The sequence below is a fragment of the Pan troglodytes genome, chromosome 16 (genome assembly GCF_028858775.2).
Source record: "Pan troglodytes isolate AG18354 chromosome 16, NHGRI_mPanTro3-v2.0_pri, whole genome shotgun sequence".
NCBI lineage: Eukaryota > Metazoa > Chordata > Mammalia > Primates > Hominidae > Pan > Pan troglodytes.
This window is the reverse complement of record NC_072414.2, coordinates 59401594-59428522: the sequence shown is the minus strand read 5'-3', so window position 1 is coordinate 59428522 and position 26929 is coordinate 59401594. Positions and strand designations below refer to the sequence as shown.

Genomic DNA, 26929 nt, shown 5'->3' with positions numbered 1-26929 from the left:
TTAATTAATTAATTTATTTTTGAGACAGGGTCTTGCTCTGTCATCCAGGCTGGAGTGCAGTGGCGAGATCCTAGCTTATTGCAGCCAGCCTCCAACTCCCGGGCTTAAGTGATCCTCCTGCCTCAGCCTCCCATGTAGGTAGGATTACAGATGTGTGCCACCATGCCCAGCTAATTTTTTATTTTTAATTTTAGAGATGAGTCTTGATGCCCAGGCTAAAAGAACTTGTTTTCCTTTTTCCATCACCTGAAGCTTTTATTTGGTAAAAGCCAGATCACCATTCTCCTCAAGAAACAAGAGGCTACAATCTAAAAAACTATTGATATCGGTAGGAAATGTTCGACTAAATTCTATGATAATTAATGAACCTTATATCTATTCAATTTCCTGTGAAATATAAAGAACAATGTGTGTGTTTTTTTTTAACTTTTAAGTTCGGGGTACGTGTGCAGGTTTGCTACACAGGTAAACTTGTGCCATGGGGGTTTGTTGTACACATTATTTCATCACCCAGGTATTAAGCCTAGTACCCAGGAGTTATTTTTCCTGATCCTCTCCCTCCTCCCACCCTCCACCCTTTGATAGGCCTCAGTGCGTGGTGTTCCCCTCTATGTGTCCCTGTATTCTCATCATTTAGCTCCCACTTATAAGTGGGAACATGCGGTATTTGGTTTTCTGTTCCTGTGTTAGTTTACTAAGGATAATGACCTCCAGCTACATCCATGTCCCTGCAAATGCAGGACATGATCTTGTTCTGAAAGAATTTTTTAATTTGGGAATTTTCATGTAGAGCATCTTTGCCAATCTGTTTAGAGACTTTTATATGAGGAACAGGAATGGGAGAATTGCTATATAAATGTATATTTACTTGAGGTGAATCCAACATGATATTTGTAAGACTTAGATCATCATTTTTATCCATATGTGTTCTGTGCTTTTTCCCACCACTCCTTCCCACCAAGTGAGCCTGTTTCTCACTTGGAATACACTCTTTCTTACCCTCCTCATATCCTAATTTTCTTTCGGCTCAAATCCCACCTTCTCTGCAAAACCTTTCTTGATTGCTCCCAACAGAAGGGATCTTTCTCTTGTCTGAATGCATGTAGAAAAATCATTTGGCCGTTAAACTGACATTACCTTTTTGATGTCTCTTTTATTGTTCTACGTAGTTGTCACTTAAGCCCTTCCTTGCTACTCATTTTTCAAGCCTATCTTCCCAACTAGAATGTGAACTCCCTAAGGGCAGGCACTTCCATGTCTTTTGCATCTTTGTAGCTTCTCTAGCACCTAGCATAATGGCTTATACATAATAGATGCTCAATAAACACTTGTTTTGTTTAGAGTTTCCCCAAAGTGAGTAATTAACTACAAAAGATCTGGATCATCTAGAAGTTCCAAAAGTCCATAAATCAACAAATAATAATCAGGTGGCTGGCCAAATATGACCATCATTGTGTTAGACATTATGAAGAGGTAAAAAAAATTCAAGGCCTAGTACATTTTCTAAAGGATTAAAAAAATCTCATGGAGGCAATATTTATACCTATGAATCAATACAAGTATAAAACAATTGTGTGCATGTATAGCAAATAAAATGGGACGATGGATATGAAATAAGCTTTGTCATGATACAGAAGATGTCTTGTTTATTTCCACAGCACCTAACAGGAAGCCAGAGTAGGTCCTCTGAAGGTGTTTGTTCAATGAACTTGTCATCCTCCTCAACTTAAAGCCTTTAGTAAGTACTTCATATCCCTCCTAGAACCTACTAGATACTGTTTATCATTGATCCTGGCTCCAGGACCCATCAGGATTTGGAAATAGCTTTTGCTGCTATTTGTTTACTGCTTGGATCCCCTTACATAATATTATCCTTATGTGGGAAGGCCAGATCTCCAACATGGCTGCCTTGTAGCTCTGTGTATTCTGGAGTGCCATGCACTCTGCGTGCCATCTCTGAAGGCCTAGAATTTCCCCATTTCTAGGGTACCAAAATCCTGGACCTAAATCCACTGGCAGGAGTAATCTTAGACCATGCTCCACCATCTCCATTTCCCAGGGACCAGCCCCTTCTTCCTTGATTACAAAATGACCGTGTGTTCTACTTGATGCTTCCAATATTTAAGTCCTACATTTCCACAACTTCTTCTATTCTGCTAGAGCCTCATTCTCATCTCCTTAGGTCTAGAAAGAATTCTCCACTTTCTTATCTGGAGTTGATTCACAATTGTGGGACTGTCCTTGAGGCATTGCTGTCATTTTATCTATTTTGCCTTGGCCCCCAGTCCCCTTTGCCCCTCCTGCGTCAGCATGGTAAATTATGGGGCCCAGCTGGGGCCAATGGGCATGAATTTGAAATGGATGCAGTCACCTCAGTTTTCTGTTTCCCATGTCTTATTGTAAGACCTGTGTGTGTATGTAAGATCATGTATGTGAAAGTGCTTTGCAAACAATAACATTCTATACAAATTTTTGTTATCGTTATTCATGTATTTTTTTCTGATTAGAAATATAATACATGTTTGCTTTTTATTTTTTTGAGACAGGGTCTCGTTCTGTTGCTCAAGCTGGAGTGCAGTGGCACGATCATGGCTCACTGCAGCCTCAATCTTCCAGGCTCAAATTATCCTCCTACCTCAGTCTCCTGAGTAGCTGGGACTATAGGTGCACATCATCATGTCCAGCTAATTTTTAAAAAATTTTTTGTAGAGACAAGGGTTTTGCTATGTTGCCTATGCTGATCTCAAACTCCTGAACTCAAGTGATCCTCCCATCTCAGCTTTCCAAAGTGCTGGGTTTATACACATGAGCCACTGAGCCTAGACTATAATACATGTTTACTTTTGCAGAAAACACAAAGAACAAAATAGCAACCACCCTCTATATTAGTATCCTATTGCTGCTGCACCAAATTGCCACAAACTTCCTGGCTTAAAACAACACAGATTTATTATTTTTCAGCTCTGTGGGTCAGAAGTCTTACTGGGCTAAAAATCAAGATATGGGCAGGGCTTTGTTCCTCCTGGAGACTCTAGAGGAGAATCTGTTTCCTTGCCTTTTCTGGCTTCTAGAGGCCATGTGCCTTCATTGGCTCATGCCATTGGCTCATGGTCCCTTCCTCCATGTTCAAGGCCAGCAGCACAGCATCTTCAAATCCTTCTCTTTCTATGATCCCCCTGCCTCTCTCTCTCTCTTTTTTTTTTTTTTTTTTTTTTTTTGAGACAGAGTCTCACTCTGTCACCAGGCTGGAGTGCAGTGGCATGGTCTCAGTTCACTGCAACCTCCACCACCCGGGTTCAAGCGATTCTCCTGCCTCAGCCTCCTGAGTAGCTGGGATTACAGGCACGTGCCACCATGCCCAGCTAATTTTTGTATTTTTAGTATAGATGGGGTTTCACCATATTGGTCAGGCTTGTCTCAAACTCCTGACCTCGTGATCCACCCGCCTCGGTCTCCCAAAGTGTTGGGATTACAGGTGTGAGTCACCGCACCCGGCCTGCCTCTCTTTTAAAAGGACCCTGGTGATTATATTGGGGCCACCTGGATAATGCAAGCTACTCTTCCCAACTCAAGATCCTTAACTTAATCACATATGCAAAGTCCTTTTGCCATGCAACATAATGTTCACAGATTTGGGGAATTAGGGTGTGGATATCTTTAGCGGACCATTACTCTGCCACCTTCAATCTTGCTGTCCAGAAATAATGACTTGTAACATCTTAGTATATATCTTTAGGTTCTTTTAACTCTGCATTTATATATTTTTTTCTTTTTATAAAATTATCATATTGCATATATTGCTTGTGATCTGCTTTTTACCTTTATCTATTCTATAAAGTTTCCTGTTAAATATTCTTTAAAAACATTAGTTTTAATGTCTTCATAGTATGCAATTTCATTGATCTACCATAATTTGCTCTAAATATTCTCTATAGTTGGAGATCAGGTGCAGTGGCTCACGCCTGTAATCCCAGCACTTTGGGAGGCCAAGGCAGGTGGATCACTTGAGGCCAGGAGTTCGAGACCAGCCTGGCCAACATGGCGAAACCCCGTCTCTACTAAAAATACAAAAATTAGCCAGGTGTGGTGTGTGCCTGTAATCCCAGCTACTCAGGAGGCTAAGGCACGAGAATCACTTGAGCCTGGGAGGCAAAGATTACAGTGAAGCAAGATCATGCCACTGCACTCCAGCCTGGGCAACACAGGGAGATTCTGCTTCAAAAAAAAAAAAATCTATTATTGGAATTTAGACTACTTGAAATATTTTGCTATTCTTAATAATGATGTGATTAATATATGTGTATTTAAATCTTTGTGATTATTTCCTGGTGATAATTTTTTAAAGTGGATGATTATTATTAACATTTGAATTTGCTGATACAGAAAATAAGTGCTTTAAAATGTTATTGAAATAAAGACTGTTTTGAACTGTAGGTTACCTCAGATGCAAAATAAGCTAAACTCCTCATTTTATAGCTGAGAAAACTGAAAATGAGGGAAAGTGATAAGTTCAAGGTAATATAGCAATTTAGAAGAAGAGCTGGAGGCCAGGCACAGTGGCTCACACCTGTAATCCAAGCACTTTGGGAGGCCAAGGCAGGAGGATGGCTCAAGGCCAGGAGTTCAAAACCAGCCTGGGCAACATAGTGAGACCCTATCTCTACAAAAAAAGAAAAGAAAAAAGAAAAACAGCTGGATTTGACTATATGAAACTTTAGTATGATGAAGAGCATTACAAATAAAACACAAATGACAGGATTGGGATCCAAGCACATGAGGCATGGAGGGGTAGGGCACAGATAGAGTAGGCAAAGAAGATGGCAGGAGTGGTTGGGAGATTAGTTACATTAAACAAATAAGTAAACTGACTAAGCAAAGAAGTAACTATATTGAGGGATAAAGACTCAAGTTTCTCATTGTTGGAGAAGTTATTTATTTTTTAGTGTTCCAATAAAACTTTATTTACATAAAATGAATGCTGGGTCAGATTTAGCCTGTAGGCCATTGTTTACCAACTCCTGCTCTAGACTATCTTGATCCTCCTGTTTCTGGGATTTTCTTCTTCTTTTTTTTTTTTTGGATACTGGGTCTCTGTTGCCCAGGCTGGAGTACAGTGATACAATCACAGCTTATTGCAGCATTGACCTCCCGGGCCCAAGCAATCCTCCTACCTCAGCCTCTCAAATAGCTGGAATCACAGATGAGTGCCATTATGCTTGGCTAATTTTGTTTATTTAAAAAATTTTTTTGGTAGAGACTGGACCTTTCTATGTTGCCCAGGCTGGTATTGAACTCCTGAGCTCAAGCAATTCTCCTGCCTCAGCCTCCCAAAGTGCTGGGATTACAGGCATGAGCCACCACATCTGGCCTGGGATTTTATTTTGTAAATATACACAGTTACTATGTTCCAAGTTCTATTTAGCTTTTCATTTTTATTTTTATTTTTATTGTTTTTTAGTTTGTAAGTTTAAATAATGAGTATGAGGTTGGGTTTTTTTTTGGTATTTTTTATTGATATGTAATAGTTATATATATTTTGGCCATACATGTGCTATTTTGATACATGCATACAATGTAGATACATTGTAATTGTACCCCAAATCAGAGTAAGCAGGATATCCATCAAGATATTTACTTTTAAGTGTGGAAAAGGGGAATTCTAGAAAGAACCTTGAGGTGCTGGATTGAAATTGGAGATGCTGGCAGGAACTCATGGTTTTATAATATAAACACTGATAGATATAGAAATAGTTATAGATGCACAGATGTATGTATATGTACATATGTGTGTTTATATGCGTATATGTGTGTATAACTGTGTGTATGTATTGTACCTACGTAATACATGTACTTGCTAGCTCTGTCCACTGAGAGGTCTCAGAAGGGGTGACACTCCAGTAGCAATGGCAGCACTAAGAGCCCAGATCTTACAGGGCTTCTGAGTCGATCCTAGGTCCAGGGCAAGGAAAATAGAAAATGAGCCTGGAACATCTTATTGTGTCAGAAAGTAAGACATGCTCAAAGAATGATGAGGACATGTCAAAAGGACACAAGACACACCCTGAAGGGTCTCCCACTGGCCAAATCTGGAACAACTGAGCATCAAAACAATGAAAGTATCAAAATACAACCCATTAAATAAAATAGAAACCCATGACTTCATACTGACATAAATACATACAGACCTACAGGCATAAATGAGAGGTGGAGAAGGAAAATTGTTTCTTGCAGTAGATTGCCAGAAATTTCTACACAAAATTTTACCAGAAAATTTTCCACAGAAATACAAAATTACCACTATCATAGTGGTAGTGGAAAAAGTTGCCAATGGATGCTAAGTTTTCTGGGTGGAATTTGATAAGCAATACACTATTGTGGTACTCTTGGAACACATTTCTACAAAATACTACTAATGAATTACAAGGGAGGAAATAGTAATTTGTTTTTTGAGACAGAGTCTTGCTCTGTCGCCCAGGCTGGAGTGCAGTGGCGCGATCTTGGCTCACTGCAACCTCCACCTCCTGGGTTCAAGTGATTCTCCTGCCTTAGCCTCCCGGGCAGCTGGGACTACAGGCACATGCCACCACGCCCAGCTAATTTTTGTATTTTTAGTAGAGATGGGGTTTCACCATATTGGCCAAGCTGGTCTTGAACTCCTGACCTCGTGATCCACCCACCTCGGCCACCCAAAGTGCTGGGATTACAGGCGTGAGCCACCGCACCTGGCCAGCAATAGTAATTTTTATGGTGGAGAAACATGGCCAAAAATAAAAAGAGAGAGAGGAAAGCCACAAATGACAATCTGAGAGAAGGTATTTACAAGATGTATAATAGTCAAAGAATAACAGTTTCCAATATACAAAGAGCTCCAGCAAATCAACATTTGTGTTATAGTCCAATTTAACTGGGGCAAAAGATATGATTAGGCAATTAAGAAAAGATATATAAATGGGCAAACAAACATATGAAGAGGTGTGGATCTTCACTAATAATCAAAGAAATGCTGAATAAAACAAAAAATTTTTAACCTGTTAGACTGACAAAAAATGAGAGGTTGATAATATGCCTGCCAGTCGCTTCAATGGCATCACAAGGCATGTCAATTAGAAAAAAAATTAAGATGTTTTCTGAAGTGATACCACTTGAAAAATGGCTAGAAAATATGCCAGTGATTTGTAAATAATTTATTATATACAGAGAACAAACATACTTCTCTTGCTAATGTAGAAACACCCTTTGGTGTGGTCACTGAGAACTTCTTCCAATATTCTGTTGATAACTATAACACGAATGATCATATACTGAAGTATTTATGGGAAGGGACAAGGAGAATTCATAGTATGATAAAATCAGAGAATCTAATGTCTATCTATCCCATTCATCCAATGAATGTTTGAGCTCCTTCTTCAAAAGCCTTGCAATACCATCCAGCATCTGCTAGAACTCCTCCATTGTTCATTCATTCAGTCAACAAATATTTACTGAATACCTACTTTGTGCCAGGACAGAAGTAAGTGCTGAGAATACAGTGGGGGAGCAAAAAGAAACACAGCACATCGCTTAAAAGAGCTTACAATTAATAGGAGGAGAAAAATATTAATCAGATAGTCATGTAAATAAGTTTAAATTTGTAACTGAGATAAGTGGTACGAGGAATGCTCACACACAGCTACACAATGATATGAAAACCTAAAAAAGGAGAATTTGACTTTGTCAGGAAGGTCAGGAAGCGCTTCAGTCAATGTGGCTTGAGCTGAAATGTGATGGCTGGAAAAGGGGCTAACTAGGTCAAAAGAAAAGGCAAGAGCATTTAAGGTGGAGGAACAGCATGTTTAGGCCCTGTGGTAGAGGGAATATGATGAGTAAGAGGGAATGAGACAGGGTGTGTGGATGGACCAGACCAAAACAGAGGGCAAGTTAGGGTGAGACAAGACTGGCCAGGTACATGGAACCAGCCAAGTGAAGGGTGGGACCTTTCAGCCAGAAGCCCAGAAGGGTGGTAAGCCCAAGGAAGGACTGGCATCGTGTTTGGAGAAGATCCTTTTGACTGCTGTGTGCAAGTTTCCTTATACCAAACTCAAATAAATAAAAGCCACAAGTCAACTGTCCCCATAGTTCCATCCTTCCTATTGTCCCAGGGACCACAGTTTTACCTTTCTCTTTCTCACTCTCCTTCTTCTTTTTTCTTTTCTTTTCTTTTTTTTTTTTTTTTTTGGTGAAATCTCGCTCTGTCACCCAGGCTGGAGTGCAGTGGCATCATCTCGGTTCACTGCAACCTCTGCCTCCTGGGTTCAAGCAATTCTATTGCCTCAGCCTCCCGAGCAGCTGGGATTATAGGCATCCACCATCACGCCTGGCTGGTCTCGAACTCCTGACCTCAAGCAATCCACCCGCCTGCGCCTCCCAAAATGCTGGTATTACAGGCGTGAGCTACCGTGCCCAGCCTTTTTTTCTTTTCTTTCTTTTTTTTTTTTTTTTGAGACAGGTTCTCACTCTGTCACCCAGACTGGAGTGCAGTGATGCGATCCTGGCTCACTGCAGAGGAGGTGGGAGGTTGAGGCTACAGTGAGCTGGGATCAAGTGATCCTCCCACTTCAGCCTCCTGAGTAGCTGGGACTACAGGTACATGCCACTATGCCCGGCTAATTTTTTTGTATTTTTTTGTAGACATGGGGTCCCATTATGTTGCCCAGGCTGGTCCTGAACTCCTGGGGTCAAGTGATCTGCCTGCTTCGGCCTCCCAAAGTGCTGGGATTACAGGCATGAGCCACCACACCCAGCCAATCTTTCTTACAACAAATACTTGGGGAGGGCAGCCTCCCCTGGCTCCTCCTCCCCCTGCATCCCTGCCATCCAGATTTCCCCAGGGAGCATTGTTTCTGTCCTGCCTCCACCACAGGGAGAGTTCCGAATGACCTTCAGTTTGTCCTTTTCCCTCTCAATGTACAGGCCTGAGAACAGAATGTAAAACCAATGGAGGGCCCAGGAAGGCAAATGGAAAATGATTATTGAACAAGCTGAAAACTGCCAAAAAACATAAACTCTCACTTTGAAACCATCATCTGACTGAAATGGAGAACTGTAAAACCGAGAATAATGATCCTAAAACAACCAAAGTATATGTACAATGCGGATGACCAGAGGATATCGCGATATCGAGAGAGGAAGGCCAGGAGGTCATTTCGCCCTTTAGACAGAGGTCTGGACATGCAGCACTAAGAGAGGAGCAACCGGACATTTTAAAACACGAGTCCTGTGAAATAGTAGTGAACTTGAACATTATACTTTTAGGTGGGAAAAGCAAAGTGAAAAAGGTTAAAGATGATTTATCCTGAATAGTATATCTCAGCACCATACCTATGCACATGAAGAATCTCACAAATGGAATATTAAACAAACGCATACAGTAAAATAATAATAGATAGAATGTTATGATCTACAAAATTCTTAAAAACATGCAAAATAAAACTCTACATTATTTTTGGGTGTATCCATGTGTGATGAAAGCATAGAGATGAAAGGGAATTAAAACCCCAGGTATGAGACAGTAGCTTCCTCCTGGCCTCTAGGAGGAGGAAGAGCCATGTGCTTGGCAAGGAGTACACAGGACTGCAGGTGGCATTGACACCACTTTGTTTCTTAAGCTGGGCAGGGGCACATGATATTGATTATATTATTATTTAGACCTTTTTATATTTATGAGGTATCTCTCAATACGTTTTTTAAAGAAAAAAATGAGACAATCTAAGTTGTCTGATAAGAAAAGGAACAGAAATGTGAAGTCTTAACTCCTTTCTAGTGATTGATTTTCTATATAAAACAGGCTCTAGACCGGTTCCACTCCCTGGATGGCATAAAATAGTTTCATGATACATAGGGATAACACTAATGGACAGAATTGAGGGCCTAATCAAAAGAGCTGTGAACTGTGAGGGGTGAGATTCAGTCACTATTTTTTTTTTTTTTTTTTTGAGATGGAGTTTCACTCTGTCACCCAGGCTGGAGTGTAGTAGCATGATCTCGGCTCATTGCAACCTCTGCCTCCCGGGTTCAAGTGATTCTCCTGCCTCAGCCTCCCATGTAGCTGGAATTACAGGTGCATGCCACCAGGCCCAGCTAATTTTTGTATTTTTAGTAGAGACAGGGTTTCTCCACGTTGCCTACGCTGCTCTTGAACTTCTGAGCTCAAGGCATCTGCCCACCTCGGCCTCCCAAAGTGCTGGGATTACAGGTGTAAGCCACTGCGCCTGGCCTCAGTCACTCTTTAACTCCAACTGTACCTGAACGAGACAACCCTGGCCCTGTATTTCCAGACATAAAGCCTGGTCCCACTTGGATTCGCATGGGCCGTGTAGGTGTTGAATTTAGAGCGAGTTCATCAGAGAATCAGTGCATTTTAGAAGAGCCCTCATATGCCCTGTTGTACTGTAGGTGTGTAGGGTGCGGAGTCATTACATATTTTAACATTTCGTGTGGCATCCATTCAACTTACCTGTTGTTCCAAGGTGCTTGGATCTATAAAAGTCACCAGATCTATCGAAAAGTAACCAACCACATCTCTCATTCTGCAGGCTTTTCCAATTTGGAGGCACAAATAAGTGAGAACTTGGGGATCCACTGAGGTCTGAGGCACGGTGGTACCAGAGGAGATGAAGGGGCTTTCAGCATGAAGCTGGTCCCCTGTCGACAGCACGCTGATTTTCCCGTTGGGCTCTATCAGCATGTCCACTGTCAGGTTGGTGACATTGTCTGCAGGTGGGAATGCTTCGATCACACCCCCTGGTGGGAAAAACATGGAGTAGGTGAAAGGACACATGCATTTTGTTTGACTTGGGCTCAGATTCTGCATCTGCCATGTCTTGAGAGACTTTGGGCAAGTAGCTTACATTCTCTGAACTTATTTTTCTTTATCCGTAATATGGGCATAATAAAGCCTACCTCATTAGATTGTTGTGCATCTTGGAGATACTGTATCTATCTATAGTATTCAGCCCAGCGCTTGGTATATTGTAGGGCTCAATGAATGGTAGTTTTGATTCTGATTATAATTTGAAGACACTGTGAGGATCACTGGGTCTATGCCCACTCATTAAACAGGGAACCCAAGAATTATGGTCAAATCCCTCATGGGGAATTAACGGCCCATAGTCCACAGTTGACATCTTGATGACCAGTGTGCTCTTTTTGGTAAACTTCACTGCTTTTTGAAGGTTTGACAGGTTTGGGCTTTTTGCGGGCAGAGAGAACATTGACCATCATGTCAGCCAAAGGACTTCTATATAAAGCCAGTTATAAAACATTTTTAAAAATATAGAACCAAGAGATATTGCCGTGTTTGAAGAACACATATGCTCTCTCTGCTGATAATGAGAGCTTTATAATTTATTACATTTTACCCTTTGCTTTGAATGCCAAAAATCATAGAGGCAAGTCTGGTGTTCAAGCACAGCAATAACATCTTTCTGGCTAATTTGTGGGCTATCTCAGTGGTGTCCACAAAAATTACATAGCCCCAATCTTCTGTTTTTAGGCCCAACTTACAAATCTTACTGTATATGTCCTCTTTGTAGAGAAAAAATTTAAGATATTATTTGTAAAGAGTTAAATAATTTAAAAGTAAAAACAACAAAGTGTTCCATAGATAGGATGCCGTCTAGAACCTGACAGCACTAAGAGAAACTTGGCCTGTATTTCACAAATTTGCTGGGGGCTGGGAGAAGTGTGACCTCTGCCTACAGGTGTAAGCCACAGACTTTGAATAGCATACAAAGAAAAAAATGAGCAGTTTTCAAATGCAGTCATCTGTTACTTCATCTAAAAAGCACTTTCCTTAAATGTCTATAAATTTGGTCAGAGGTAGTCCTAACAAACACCAAGTTTCAAAAGGAAAACCGATTTTGGAGTGTACATATTCAAATCCTAATTTTTCTATTTGGTTTGTTTGAGACATGCTTTTCTTCAAATGAGGCCTACTCGTGTGTGCTACACCTAAATACCAGTTGCTGGGGATTTAGCAAGGTAAATGCAACAAAACAACAATGACAAAAATCTACAGAAGTAAAAAACCTAGTGAGTCTCTATGCTTTGGTTAACTTTGTGCCTTTAGCTGTCACCTATGTTTTGAAAGATAGTGCTTCAGTGGAAACACACTATCATTCATAACTTACAAGATTACTTGGGTATTTTATTTCAAAGTAGCTTACTTGTACTATCTTCTCAGCATCATGACCATAACCTTTTCACTGTTACTTTTTTTCCACTCAAAGCAATTAATTCCTCCTCTGAAAAAGGTATTGCCACAAAGTTAGACCCTGTCTCTACAAAAAAATTGTGAATTGTAAACAATAAATTAGCTGGGCGTGGTGGTGTGCGCCTGTAGTACCAGCTACTCAGAAGGCTGAGATGGGAGTATTGCTTGAGCCTGGGAGGCCAAGGCTGCAGTGAGCTATAATTGTGCCACTGCACTCCAGTCTGGGTGATAGAGCGAGACCCTATCTCAAAAAATAAAAATTAAAATGAAAAAGTATTGCTTTTGATATAATCCTATGACAATTTAGAAATCAAACCCTAGCACATTTTGTGGCCATAAGCACACTGGAGAGAACATAAATGGAATGAAACAGGCAATGGTGGAAGCTGGAGGGAGGGAGATGGTGACCTTAGAGTTGGGAAACCTGGGAGACACCCTGGCTCAGTTAGGGACCATTGATGCAGGGCCTGCTGTATGCACTGGGTCGAGAGAAAGGCAGAAGCTTTGAAAACACATGACTTTCAAGAACCAGGTTTTTTAAATGTACTAAAATTGTAGGATCTAACTTTGTGTTCCATTTACCACTTATTTGTGGTGTGATTTTCCCCAAGTCCCCTCCAATCTCTGAGCTTCAGTGTCTTCATGAAGAAAATTAAGTTAATAAGGCTTGTACTGCTCTCCATAAATAAGCATGGCTGAGAAAGCAGGATAAAGATGAACAGGAGGTAGAGGTGAAGCCTTAGCTTGTGGTTATACAGCTCAGATGAGATAGTCGCTGGGAAAGCCTTTCTCATCTACAAAACTCACATGAAAAGAAATAGTTTAGAGGGAGGCTTTTGCAGGCAGATGCTGGAAGATCTGGAAATTTCCTAATGACCTGGATGGGCCTGGAGATCATCATGGTCTTCCCCCAATAACTTAAAAAAAAAAAACCTTATTAGGCTGGGCGTAGTGGCTCACGCCTGTAATCCCAGCACTTCGGGAGGCCGAGGCGGGCGGATCACCTTAGGTCAGGAGTTTGAGACCAGCCTGGCCAACATGGTGAAACCCTGTCTCTACTAAAAATACAAAAATTAGCTGGGCATGGTGGCATGCACCTGTAATCCCAGCTATCAGGAGGCTGAGGCAGGAGAATCGCTTGAACCTAGGAGGCAGAGGTTGCAGTGAGCCGAGATCGCACCATTGCACTCCAGCCTGGGCAACAAGAGTGAAACTCCATCTCAAAAAAAAAAAAAAAAAAAAGTAAAAACACCTTATTATTGATCTTGTGTGTGTGTGTGTGTGTGTGTGTGTGTGTGTGTGGTAGCCACTTGATTTTCTTCCATTTATGCATGGGGTTGACTTTCCTTACTTGTCTATCAGTGGGTACATGTGGAAATTTACAGAATCACAAAATTTTAGAGTTGAAAGGACATTGGAAGTTGTCTAGCACAACTGTCCCCTGCAAAGAATCTCTTTCCAGCAATCTTGTTAGATGGCTGCCATTCAACCCCTTGCTTAAATAATTCATTAACAGGGTATCCAATACACCCTGCCCAGCCAGTATATTCCAATAACCAACAGATCTGTCCTTTCATACACTCTCATACATTGAGCTACAATAAGCCCTGATAAATGTAACTACTGGCTCTGCTCAAGACTCCTGGAGCAGCACAGAGGTAGCTTTTCATGGGCTCTTCTACGTGTTAGCAGAGTGATTTGGGGTTAATCTTTTGTACTTCAGTTTTCCACCTCTATAAAATGAGGGTGATAATGGTGCCCACCTCATAGGATGGGTAGGAAGCTTTGATAAGTTAACATAGATATACTTAGAAGAGTGCCTGGCCCATAATAAGCACTATCTAAGCTCACTATTTTATCATCACTGTGCTATTATCATCACTGTGCTATTGCTGCTGCTGTTATCATCTGACATGACATTATCTTATCATTATTGATTATTGCTGAGATTATTATTATCACTTGACAGCAGTGGAAAGATACCTTCTCTGGCCTGTTATACTAACCCTTTCTTCTTGTGCATGTGGGTAAGCATGTAAGATGTCTTGCACTGTAACCTCCTAGAGACTGAGGGCCGTTGCATAGGTGTGCCTCTGTGTAACATCTGACAGGGACCTCTGAGACGGTAGACAGGCATCATTCACTCCATTCATTCCCTCATTCATAGACCACCCAATGTTGTTAGGAAATGAGGATGAAGTAGGAGGAGGAGGATGAAAGGAATGGAGGCTCGCTTTGTTCCTGGATTGTAGAAAACCCTTGTTTGGAAATGCTATATTCAGAACTGGAAGAGAGACCATTTTTGCTCTCCTAGAAAACAGAAGGAGAAACTAACACTTATTAAAGATGATTTTGTGTAAGGTTCTGTGGTAGAAACTTTCATATCTGTATTTCATTGAATCCACCCAATGACCCTGTAAGGTAGGTAAGTGAGGAACCGAGCCTTGGTGGGTTTAAGAACCTTGCTCAAGGTCATGGATGGGGTCCAGACCCAGGTAATCTGATTCCAAAGCCCACCTCTCAGGAGAATTTTGTAGTGTAAAAAAAGGCCCAGAATCTTGAGCTTCCCATGCCATGCTTGGCATGCTAGGTTCTTATTTACTTAAGAGGCTGGGTGTAAGATAAATATTTAGGCAACATTTGAAAAAGAAAACCGTAGGAGCACTTTTCTAAACCAACACAGGAGATGCAAAGTATTTAAATTGGCCCCAGTTGACCCAAAACTAGAATCCAAGGTTGTGTAGACTAATCCTCAATAGAAACTTTACAGTCTTATTTACCTTGACTGAGAAATGTTTGGAGGAATTTCCTCCACGTCGGGAACCGTTTCTCATTGACTGGCTGTGCGTGCTGTGCTAAAATGCCCGCCAGCTCCTCGGAGATCTTCACCAAAGCTGGCTCCTGCAGAAACAAATTAAATAGAACCACAAGCAATTTTACTACAGAAATGAAAACTGCTTGTGGAGTGATTAAAAACCAGGCCTCCAACAGGCAAAAAAAATGTGGTTACTGTTTACCCAGAGTCAGAAAGCCATTTTGAAAATGTTCTCTCTTTTTCAGCCATTTCAGTTTTCATATTTCAAAAGTGATTTGGCGCCCTAAAAATTCTTAATTGTTCCTGTTGTCTCTGAAAGGCACCCTTCTCTCTGGGCATCAGGAAACCAGGTTTCAGACCCACTGCAGCTGGCAGCCTGACCAACAAAGTGTCCTTGGGCAATATCTTTTCTCATTCTGGGCCTCAGTTTCCCTTTATATAAAATGTGGGGTTAACTGTTTTTTTTGTTTTTGTTTTTTCTTTTTTCTTTTTTTTTTTGAGACACAGTTTTGCTCTTGTTGCCCAGGCTGGAGTGCAATGGCGTGATCTTGGCTCACTGCAACCTCTGCCTCCCGGGTTCAAGTAATTCTCCTGCCTCAGCCTCCCGAGTAGCTGGGACTACAGGCATGCGTCACCACACCTGGCTAATTTTGTATTTTTAGTAGTGACGGGGTTTCTCCATGTTGGTCAGGCTGGTCTCAAACTCCCGACCTCAGGTGATCCGCCCGCCTCGGCCTCCCAAAGTGCTGGGATTACAGGCATGAGCCACTGTGCCCAGCCTAATTTTGTATTTTTAGTAGAGATAGGGTTTCACCATGTTGGTTATACTGATCTCGAACTCCTGACCTCAGGTGATCCACCCGCCTTGGCCTCCCAAAGTGTTGGGATTACAGGTGTGAGCCACTGCACCTGGACACCTCCAAATATTTTTTAATTTTTAAAAAAAATTTTTTTGAGACAGGGTCTTGCTGTGTCACCTAGGCTAGAGTACAGTGGTGTGATCATAGCTCACTGCAGCCTCAGTCTCCTGGGTTCAAATGATCCTCCTGCCTTAGCCTCCCAAATGGCTGGGACTACATGTACACACCACCATGCATGGCTAATTCTAAAAAAATTTTATTTTTTTTAGATTTGATTTTATTCTTCAGATTTTATTTCTGCCAGAAGTGAGACAGAGTACTGGATCGAAACTCATATGATAGACAATATTCATATTCAAAATATGGAGCACTGACAAGAAAAACTCAGATTTACTTTAGGTTGCAGGGGAAATTCTGAATCTGAGTGATGGTGCAGTAATTTGAAGGGATCAGCTTTGGGGGTGGGATTGGAATATTAGAAATCACACACACTTATTTCCAATTTCCCTACCATTAAAAAGTGATTGTCCTCTATGCACTGCTCACCCCAACTCCTTGGAACAGCTGGTTGATTCTAGGTCCAGTGCCCACTGACAATCCACAGTAGAAGACAAACATCTGACACTATGCCCTCGGCAGGTTCAAAAAATCTGAATAACTTCCGAAATATCCAGAAAATCTTGGTGGGAGAGTTTCATTAGTTAGCTTAGTAAGTGCTTGACATACAAAACAGAACTGCGCTGAGAAGCGGAGGGTGCCCTGGCTCACACTCAGCTCAGGACGACTGCCTGCACAGTGGGAGGAGGTCTGTTAAGGAGGGCTGGGGAAGCGCTCATGCAGAGAGCTCTGTCTTGTGATGCAGAGGCAAGGAAACTGCTGTCAAAGCAATGGGCCTTTTCCCTCCCTTCATATCCTATACGCTGTGCACATTTTCTCTGATCTTTACTGTGAATTACCTGATCGCCCCAAAGCCCTGCATCTAAATTATAAACAAGCATGTGAAATGCACATCTCCAGCAACCCGGACCCCTTCTTTGTTCCTTCTCTGAACAGTCCCCCAAATCCATCTTTCTTTTGTTTTACACTTGTTTCAGTTAAAACCATTCCATTTTATCAAGGAAGACCAATTGTCTCTGATTTATGAAGTGCCCCAAAGCTGCGACAATGAAACACGGCGTTAGAATCCCACTCTTCTCTGGAAAATGGAATGGCAAGGAAAGGAAGTCTCACAGCCTGGGCCCTCTCTCAGACAAGTGGGAATTTCTTTGTTCTGCCTTGATTAAATGGCCTTTTCTGCCCCACTGCTGGGGAACGTGAAATCATCTACTCAGTTATACACATGTGGTCATTCATACCAAGACAGTCCAAAGATAAATCATTCATTCATTCATCTATATAGCAAAAATTACAGAATGTCAGGCCTTTTAAGCAACTGAACTAGAAAAAAAGTGATATATATATATATACACATATATATATTATATTTTATATATATATATATTTTGGTGTTGGGGAGAGAGGGAGAAAAGGCAGTGAAGGAGCAGGTAAAACCCTTGCCACGTAAATCTTGAAAGGAGATCTCCTTCAACTTGAGGATCAAGTCCAAACTCCTCAACATGACAGATGAGGAAGGTCCTCTGTGATATGGCCTCTGGCTCCTAATGTGGCCTCACTTTCCTACTCAGCTCCCAGCCTCCCCCTAACCTGCCCTCCTCTGCCTCCCCTTGCTGACTCCTCCTCATCCTTCCTGAGGTCGTTCCAGCCACAGCTCCTCCAGGAAGCCTTCTCTTCAATTGGGAGAGAAAGCTTTCTCCGTGCTCTCCAGCTCTCTTGGGGCTGCTTAATGGCATGGCCACTGGCTTTGAGGTCAGTCTCCCAGTGCCTAGCACAGAGAACACTAAATGTCTGCAGAATGAGTCACGATGGTGGTAAACATAGGACATAGTCCTTAAAGCTGAAGTTACAGAATAAGATAAAACGTGAAACCTCTCAATGGGTTCCTCCTTGCTGCTCAGGAAGCAGCTGGAGGGAAGGCTGCTAAAGAACCACAAATTCTTCCTGGGCGGACTTTATGGGATTCCCTGCCTCTGAAGGGCATCGGGAAGATAAACGAGGTCGCATTTATGAAGTGTCACCTCAGATGCAACATACTATGTGAGGGCCAATAAGTAACTCATCAGCCTGCTGCTTGTGTGTGGCATCTGGACACTGTGCCAGGCTTCTGCCACCGCCTCTGATCACAAAGCCAGCCATTCTGCTTTGACGCTTGGAGTTTTCACTGTGCACAAAGCCCCAGTAAGGAGGTAAATTTCCTAGAGGAAAGTCGGCTGCTGGAATCTGGAGGAGTAATCGTGTCCTACCATGAGAGGTACACAGCTGAAGGCACTGGCGGGGTGACATTCAGTAGGGATGCTGGGGCACACAGAGGCAGCTTGGGGCCATGATTCATTCTCTAAGAAAAAAGGCATGGAGAGGAATAATGCGAGGTAAGAGGAGAGGGGTATTAACTGTTTAATTTATTTCTTTATTTTGAAAGTGTCTGATGGGAAAAACAAGGATTATACTAAGAATGGCCTCAGCACCAACGAAAATTGTCTTCCTATCCCTACAAAACAAACCAAAAAAATACAGCAGGACCTGCAGCTCATATATTCAAGTAAGGTCAGAAAAATGACATTCTTGGTAAAAGCTTCATTTTATTTTATCCCCCCAACAAAACAACCCTTTACAGTCTGGTTTCTGCTGGTACTCAGAAGCTGCTTGTGAACTGGTGGGTTAGGCCAGAGCTCAAATCCAGGAGCAAAGGACTCCATCGCAGCAGTGGTTTAACAAGCTAAGAACACTGTTTTCCCAAGAAGCAACAAGGTCCCAACGGCCACAATGGGTCTATCGACGTCAGATGCAAGCTCTCAGTTTTTGGGGGGCTTTCTGTTCTCTGGTTTTTGTCATTTTGCATAGTTCAAACATAATTGCCACAACTTTAAGGGCAGATGCTGGTAAGGGAAGATCTGTAGCTATTCAAGTTTATTTTGTTCAAAACAAACTTATGTACACACAGACACACACACACCTTCCATAACAGACAAACACTCCAGTTCATGTGAATCATTAGAATACTATTTGTAAAATACTTTGTCTCATCACAGGTTCACATTCATGATCTCATTCAGTACTTTCAGCAACACTCTGCAGTGGCCACTACCATGTTATTTCTCTTGCTTTAAAATGGGAGCTGAGGCACTTAGAATGAAGAGGCTTGTGTAAGATCACTCGGTGAGCTTCAACAAATGATGAAAGACAGAAAATAACAGAGTTAGGGGAACCATTGCTAGCTTGCTTTCTTCCTCCCTTTTCTATCTTCCCAAAGTGTATATATATTGAATATCTGTTATAAGCCAGCAACAGGGGCACATCTTCTTTATCTCAAAAACTTGTGAAATGAGGCCGGGCGCGGTGGCTCATGCCTGTAATCCCAACACTTTGGGAGGCCGAGGTGGGTGGATCACTTGAGGTCAGGAGTTCATGACCAGCTTGACCAACATGGTGAAACCCTGTCTATACTAAAAATACAAAAATTAGCCGGGCGTGGTGGTGGGCACCTGCAATCCCAGGTAGTTGGGAGGCTGAGGCAGGAGAATTGCTTGAATCCAGGAGGCAGAGGTTAGAGTAAATTGAGATAGCGTCATTGCACTCCAGCCTGGGCAACAAAAGCAAAACTCTGTCTCTTAAGAAACAAACAAAAAAAAAGACAACAACAACTTGTGAAATGAGTAGTTAGGAAGTTTTTTTTGCTTTGCATTGAGTAACAACAAGGTGATGGACGATGGGCGACCACATCAGTGTTTCAGAGAGGCTATTATCCATTTTGAACAGATCATTTAGAGCTAATGACTTGGGAAGTGTGGAAATAAAAATATATACCTTGTTGATAATAAACAAGTGCTAGAAAAAATACACTTGACCTTTGAAAAAAGTCAGAATTCCAGATTTTCTTTCCATCATGATTGCACTGGCTCTGGGAATGCAATTAGCGGCTAGCTTTGTGGGGCTGATAGCTCTAGGGCAGTTCCCATCAGAAGAAACTTCAGCCCCATCTTTGCCACTGCACAGGCTTGCCTCCACTTTTTCCAGTGCCCACATTTACCTCTCAGAGTGCATCAACAATCGTCAGGACATTGGAAGGTTCCAAGACATCTGCAGAAAGCATGGGGCTCCACCAGCCTGGCCGATACACCCCAGAGATTCTTGTCTACCAAGTATGTAACTTGCCTCTTGCTCTCTCTTTTTCTATCAAGAAAGTGTAAATTTGAAGGAAGAGATGTCTGAATGAATGAAATTCAGGATATCTTAGGGGAAGCCAGTAGACTCTCCATTGCACTCAATGACTAAAGCTAGTGACTAAAGCTTAATACTGCACTCAATGACTAAAGCTACTTCAAACTCTACAGAGTTAGCTTCCCCAACCAAGTAAATTCCAAGAGTGCCTCTCTGTGTGTGTATTACACACACATACACACATACAGACACACATTGGTGTAATTGGGTCATGTGCCAATCTGCAGTGGTGAATTAATAACTTTTTGGTTAATCACCTCAAATCTCCCATATCAGACACTGATGGTGTTCAAAAGAAAATCAAGGGACCTGCCTACATGGTTCTGATTTCTAGATGCTTTCTGACATCCCTACATGAAGGACTGGAGAGTGAAAAGGGCAAGACAATGACCTGAAAAAGTAAGCAAGACTGTCAGTGTTGAAAGGAGCCATGTGGACTATCTAGGACAAATGCCTCGTGTCACAGAAGAGGGAACGAGGGCTTCTCCAGTCACACTGGGAGGCCGCAGGTGCTCTCTGGCTGCCTCTGACTCCTGGGTAAGTGCTCCCCACCGGCCCTGCTGCCTCTTCAGAGTGTAAAGTGGGGAGCACCATGAAAGGTGCTCCGGATTTGAATCAGCTAGTGGTACAGATTGAGAGAAGGGAGGGGTTCCAAATTTGAGGGTGAATTTAGAAGGGCTGCCTCCCTGTGCACAGGATACATTTTAGTCACTTTTTAGGCTTTATTAAAATCCTAAAAGCTTTTAATAATTAAAAGCTCACCATATGGTAGGCATGTGCAGGGGTGGGGTGGGGGTGGTTTACATTTATTATCTCAGCCACTCTCTGAGGTAGACAGTGTCATCCCCTTTTCATGTCACACTGCCATAAAGTAGCAAAACAGGGATTCAAACCCAGTTGCTACCAGTGTGCCATGATGCAGTGGAATCTGTGCTGGTAACTGCCATCAAGGCACAAGTGCTCAGTCTGGGCTGGATTATATCATCCACAGGTGATGCTAAGTCAGTGCTGTCAAATGTATGAAAATATGGTAGCATGGGCCTTTGTCACTGGCTGCCCAGCATCTATGTCCCCTCTTTCAGGGTAATAATATTCCAAACTTCTTTCAGGACCAATACTTTCCCCATGCCTAACTATGTGAGTTGATTGAGATTGTTGCCCCCCAACTCAGCTGCAAGGATTGGCCCTGATGAGCAAAGCCACATCCTGGCTACAGTGATTGGTTCAGGATGGGCACATGACCCAATTAGACCAATCAAATATTAGGAAGCACTTCCTGGGGCCTTCTGAGAAAGCAGCTTTATGCTCTTCTGAGAATGCTACCAGATGAGATGTTCTCTCTTCCTATTGCCTTGAGCAGGGACAAAGTGCAGGAGCTACTGGCAGCCATCTTGTAACCGTAAGGATGGCCAGCCTTAGAATGGAGTGTAGTATACAGAAGTGGAAAGTAACTGGGTCCTTGGTGACATCATTGAGCCTTGTCTGAAGCCAGACCAATGTTTGAATTTTTAGTTGGCTGACATAATAAATTCTCTTTATTTTTAAAGCCATTTTGAGATAATACATTCTCATCATTTAAAAAGCCATTTTGAGTTAATACATTCTCATCATTTAAAAAGCCATTTTGAGTTGGGTTTTCTGTTACTTGAAACTTAAAACATTTTAAACTGATGCAAATGGGGGAATCAACCTGTGTATCCACAACCCATGATGGGTGTTTTAAGCCAGCAAATGCTCTGATCACTGTGTGCACTGGTAACTCTCATTCTGCAATCAGCAGTGGAGTTTCCACTCATTCCTTTCCATCAAGATTATTAGAAATAGTCCCTCTTTAGAGTGCAAAAATATGCTGAGAGGATGAAGAAAAAATGAAAATGTCTTTGGCAAGTCATAAACTATTTCCCACACCTACTTAAAGTTTAAGGACTGCTTTAATACTCCATGTTTAATTGTTAATTGAGAATTTAAAAATCAAAAATGCCAACTTTGCCTTCGATGAGATGGAAAATTATGCTGCTGTAGAAGGTAACATAATGTAAAACAGCCAACATTACCAAGGCACACAAATGTTTTTGGTATGTAAAATTGCTTTGTAAAATATTTGCTCCATCTGCTGAAAGCGGCAAAGACAATTTTCCCTTGATAGCTAATGGCCCATTTCGGCTGTGTGGCAAGTGATTCGCTGCGGTGGCGGCTCTCATTAAACAGAATGGTGAAAATGCGGTATATAATTCCATACTTATGTAGCATTATCCACTCGCTGCTTCTCGAGGAGTCTGTCCCTCATTATCTAGGCCTCCACCTTGCACCAACATGCAGGCCTAGCAGTTGATTTGACTCGAGAAGCGTTTTGTCCAACTGAGGCACATATGTTGTGCCTCCATTCCAAAGCTCAGCACAACTGCTTTGCCCCCGACCACAAACACTAGAGAGGTTCATTCCCTTTCAACTTTCCAGCACTTAAATTGCTGTTTCTTTTTTCCTCTCACCACAGGGGGCTGTGGTTTTCTTTCTAGGCTCACCCTGTGCGCGCTGCATGCTGGGGGTTTCAATAGATAAAGATTAAATGCTTCTTGAAATTCTTAATTGAAATTTGCACATACACAAAGGCAGGAAAATTTTTCCCCGGGACAAAATTGCCATCATCAAAGCCCCGACAAGCCCTGTCCTTGGTTCATGGTGTATGTGAGGGCCTGTGATCCTTTTCTTTCAGGGAGTTGTTTACACTACTCCCGGAATTACTTCAACATCTGCTAAAGGAACAATTAAAGATAAATAATCCAGGGTGGTTTAAAAAAAGAAGAATATGTTCATGTTTGGGGAATGATATTAAAAAGTAGTTACAGCAGCAAGTGACTGGTGTTTTAGAAACGTTTTTAACATTGGAAAATGGTTTTAAGGAAATTATATTAAAATATAAGAGTGACATCAAGTAAATACATATGACTGTTCTAAGATCATGCAATATTTTAAAGCAGAAACCATGTGGTTTTAAAATCAGCCATAAGTAGAAGTAGCCATAATTATCATTACTGGTAATAGGGTCTTTCTTTCCAGTTAGAGAAATATCGCTGGTTGAGAAAATTGCATATGCTGATGAAAGCTCTTTAATTGAAAATTAAAAACAAAAGGAAACACATGTGCCCTTTGGATTTGCTTTTTCATTCAAGTAGTGGGGGAGAGGAGTAAGTTTGTGGAATGAAATGAGAGACTATCAGGAGAATTTATATTTTAATTTTATGCAAAAGGAATGGGCAAGCAGTGACTTTAGTTAATCAGAGTGAAGAGCTGTGCCTTGTTTGATATTTCCACACATACAGATGCATACACTTGAGGCAGATGTAGTAGCATTATATATTGATTGTTTTCTTTCCACAGACCATGCTTGTGAAAATACCAGGACGGTAAATTAGTGAATTCCAAAGTCAGGATTTTTGTTGGATCTGGCACAGTCACAGGAAAGTCTGAGTTTTCTCAAGGGCATCCCTGTCTCACCGAGGGGCACCAAGGACAGACGACCAGAAGCAAATGGCGCAGTCACCGTCAGAGGAGAGTAAAACTCATTCTGAAACGGTTCCAAATGCCCATGCCTGCTCTGTGGTTTTCAGCAAAGCGGACCTTTCCAAAAGACCTCCAACGGGGACTTCCTGGATGTGAGAACACTAACCAATTCTCGTTCCTCTCATCTTTTGCTTTATTCCTTCCTTCCACGCTGTTATTGCGAAAAACTGGCAGTTAAATTCAATTGATTCAAAATATTCGGGATCCATATGGCCGCCAACCCTGGAGCTGAAGCGGCGATAGCGCCTCACTGCTGTTTTCAAGCATTTGCCTCTCCTCCAGTCCCCAGATGGTGGGAGTAACATTTAAACCTCCTTTTCTCTGCCTTGTACAATAGACCTTGGCACCATTTCAACTGTTTACTCCGGTAATTAACAGCTCTGATACCACAACAATTACAACTCCTACACTCTCACCACAATAATGCTATGAATTAGTGAGAGCTAATGGCTGGAAGGTAGAGTGTTTCCAGACTGTGGGATCTGTGCATTTTTAGAATAAAATAAAAGGTACAAACAGCACGCTTGCAGTAGACAATGATTACCTAGTAATTAGTTTACACAAAGCTTCCTATTTAATGGCAAAACGCTGTAATTAACGTGTGACAGAAAATCAAAGGGTACTTTGTAAGCATATTAAAAATTAACACTGCAGGCCCATAGCTTTATGTACTGATTAGAAGCATATTAAATCAATAGGACACACAAACCAACAGCTTGTGTAGCTGATTATTATAGGTCCTCAGAAGGGGTACCCTGGCTTTCATTTCACTTGGGGAGGCAATTTTCCTTCTCCTGTCATCTTCCTCAGGCACAGAGAAACACCTCAAACTCAACCCTGGCAGCTTCATGAAAATAACCACTGAACTGGAAGAAAACATTCTAAGTCATTCTCAGAGATGAAGACAAATATGTAAATGATTAAGACTTTCCAATGATTGTGGTGACGTGCTGCTACACTAATTAGAAAATACACCAACTGGAACCAGAAAATAAAGCCACTGGGTTGCAATCTTCCGGTCAGAATAATCTCTACTTTGTCAAGCCTCTTTATTCAACTCATAGAAAGTTCAAATAAATGGAACTGTTTTATATTTCTAAATGATAAGAAAGCAGGCTGCTATGAAGACTTATTCTTTCCAAGGCACTGTCTGGGTAAAGCATAGGCTGGGAACAACTGGATCAACCAACATTCTGTATCTTCAACAGCCACAACCCCATATAATGATGGCTGATGGACATAGACAGCAATATCCTGGAAGCCTACCAGAGCCTAAAGAACCTTCTGAATCACCAAAGAAAGATTAAGTTGTATGTACTTGTTCAATGTTACCTGTATTTTGTTATACAATTTTATGGTAATAATAACAACAATAATAATAGGTAGCATGTCTTAAAGTCTTATTATGTGCTAAGCACACTGCTAGCCAATTCATAGAATTATCTCATTTACTTGTCACCACTTCCCCATGAGACAGGTACTAATCTCTCTTTACAGATAGAGAAAGGGAGACTTGGAGAGCTGAAGTAATTTGCCTATGGTTATCCCCCAGGGAGCATGGGAGTCTAACCTAGGTGTCCCTGGCTATGGAACCCCAGGAAGCCAAACTACCTCTTAGTTACCCTGAATGACTAGCCTGTTCCAACACTCATTCTGCTTAAAAGGCAGTTTACTATGTCAACCTGGACTAGGAGACTAAAAAAATTAAAACAAAAACAAAATATTTGGTTGCTTATTTTTTTAAAAAACAGGGTGTTTCTGCTTTTAGAGATAGGAGTCTTGTTCTGTCACCCAGGCTGGAGAGTGGTGGTGCAGTCATGGCTCATTGCAGCCTCAAACTCCTGGGCTCGAGTGATCCTCTTTCTTCAGGCTCCTAAGTAGCTGGAACTACAGGCACACACCTAATTTTTAAATTTTTTGTAGAGATAGGGTCTCACTATATTGCCCAGGCTGGTCTTGAACTCCTGGCCTCAAGCCAACTCCCACCTCAGCCTTCCAAAGTGTTGGGATTACAAAATATTACAGGAGTGATCGACTGCACTGGGCTAAAAACAAGGGTTTTAAATGCTTACCATATTTTTAATGCTACATCTGATTGTGAAGGTGGGCTACTCAAAGCTTTTTGGGAATTTACAGGCTCACTAAAATGATCACGATAGTGTATTAAATTGAGAAAGGCATTGAAAATCTGTCATTCCCATGAACAATCAAAGGGTGATGTCTAAAATTCTCTCTCATCACCCATGCACATAACCAGGTATATGAGGCAGTTGGGTTGCAAGAGCTGAATCCTAGAAACTCCTAGGCAGGGCTCTTCCTCTCCAGCTCTGATGTGTGTGTATTGATGGCCCCCTACACCTCCCAGTTTGCTGCCTTGTGGGAAAAGGAGACCAGCTCTTCTGTTATCTAGGAAAGGGAAGAAATTTGAGAGCAGTGGCCTCTGTGTTCCAGGAATATTTGCGTTTCCCACAAATCTCTGGAAAGCAGAAAGCTTGCCACAAGGGCAGCACACGGTATGAGTCACAAAGGCAAGGACCTGAGGGAGAACACTTCCCAGGACTTTCAAATAAGGTCTTTCCTAAATGTACTTGGCTCGGTGTGGCAAAAGCACTGGGCTAGCAGCAGTCAGATGTGGGTTCAAAGCAAGGCACAATCATTTATTAGCTATAAATTTGGGCAAGTCACTTCTTGAGAGTAAGTTTCTTCATCTGTAAACAGAATAATAATACCTTCCTTGTATCTTAAATTGGTGTGGAAGTAAATGAGTAAAAACCTCAGGGTTTTTCTGAGTTTAAATGAGACAATTCATGTAACGTGCTTAGCACAATACCTGGTACCCGGTAGGTACTCTGCAGTATTTATTGATGATGATGATGATGATGATGACAAAGAAATACAAGGAAATGTCAACACCTTAACAGTGCATTCATAGATCTACAAAATGCTTAATCTCAGTGTTCTGGCAACCACTAAATACATAAAGATAATCTAAGACATCAAGATTTCAACATATAAAAAAAATATAAAAACAAGTGAACAATTATCATTTATATGTAGTTTCATGACTGGAAAAAATAATAACCTAGATTTTTTCTTAACCTAGAAAAT

The 26929-nt window shown here is 41.6% G+C and overlaps 1 protein-coding gene and 1 long non-coding RNA gene across 51 annotated transcripts in view; one reads left to right on the top strand and one right to left on the bottom strand.

The window, feature by feature from the left end:
* The window catches only part of IQCH (IQ motif containing H), a 245590-nt gene that overhangs the window by 69921 nt on the left and 148740 nt on the right, over positions 1-26929 (bottom strand). For all 49 annotated transcript variants that reach the window (XR_008539624.2, XR_008539627.2, XR_008539626.2 and 46 more), the window contains 2 exons: positions 15031-15151; positions 10493-10779 (listed from right to left, as the gene is read on the bottom strand). Coding sequence is in view for 44 of the 49 variants with exons in the window: in XM_054667716.1 (XP_054523691.1) it covers positions 10493-10779; positions 15031-15151 (408 nt within the window). In the remaining 5 variants the exon portion in view is untranslated. The remainder of the gene's footprint in view (positions 1-10492; positions 10780-15030; positions 15152-26929) is intronic.
* LOC104002350 (uncharacterized) lies at positions 28-25131 on the top strand. 2 transcript variants are annotated; one of them, XR_010151766.1, is made up of 7 exons: positions 28-138; positions 253-328; positions 1659-1738; positions 10572-10735; positions 20036-20181; positions 20595-20797; positions 23639-25131. It is a non-coding gene; the product is annotated as an uncharacterized LOC104002350 (long non-coding RNA). The 2 variants fall into 2 exon arrangements; XR_001710022.3 differs by lacking the exons at positions 28-138; positions 20036-20181 and having other exon boundaries at positions 242-328.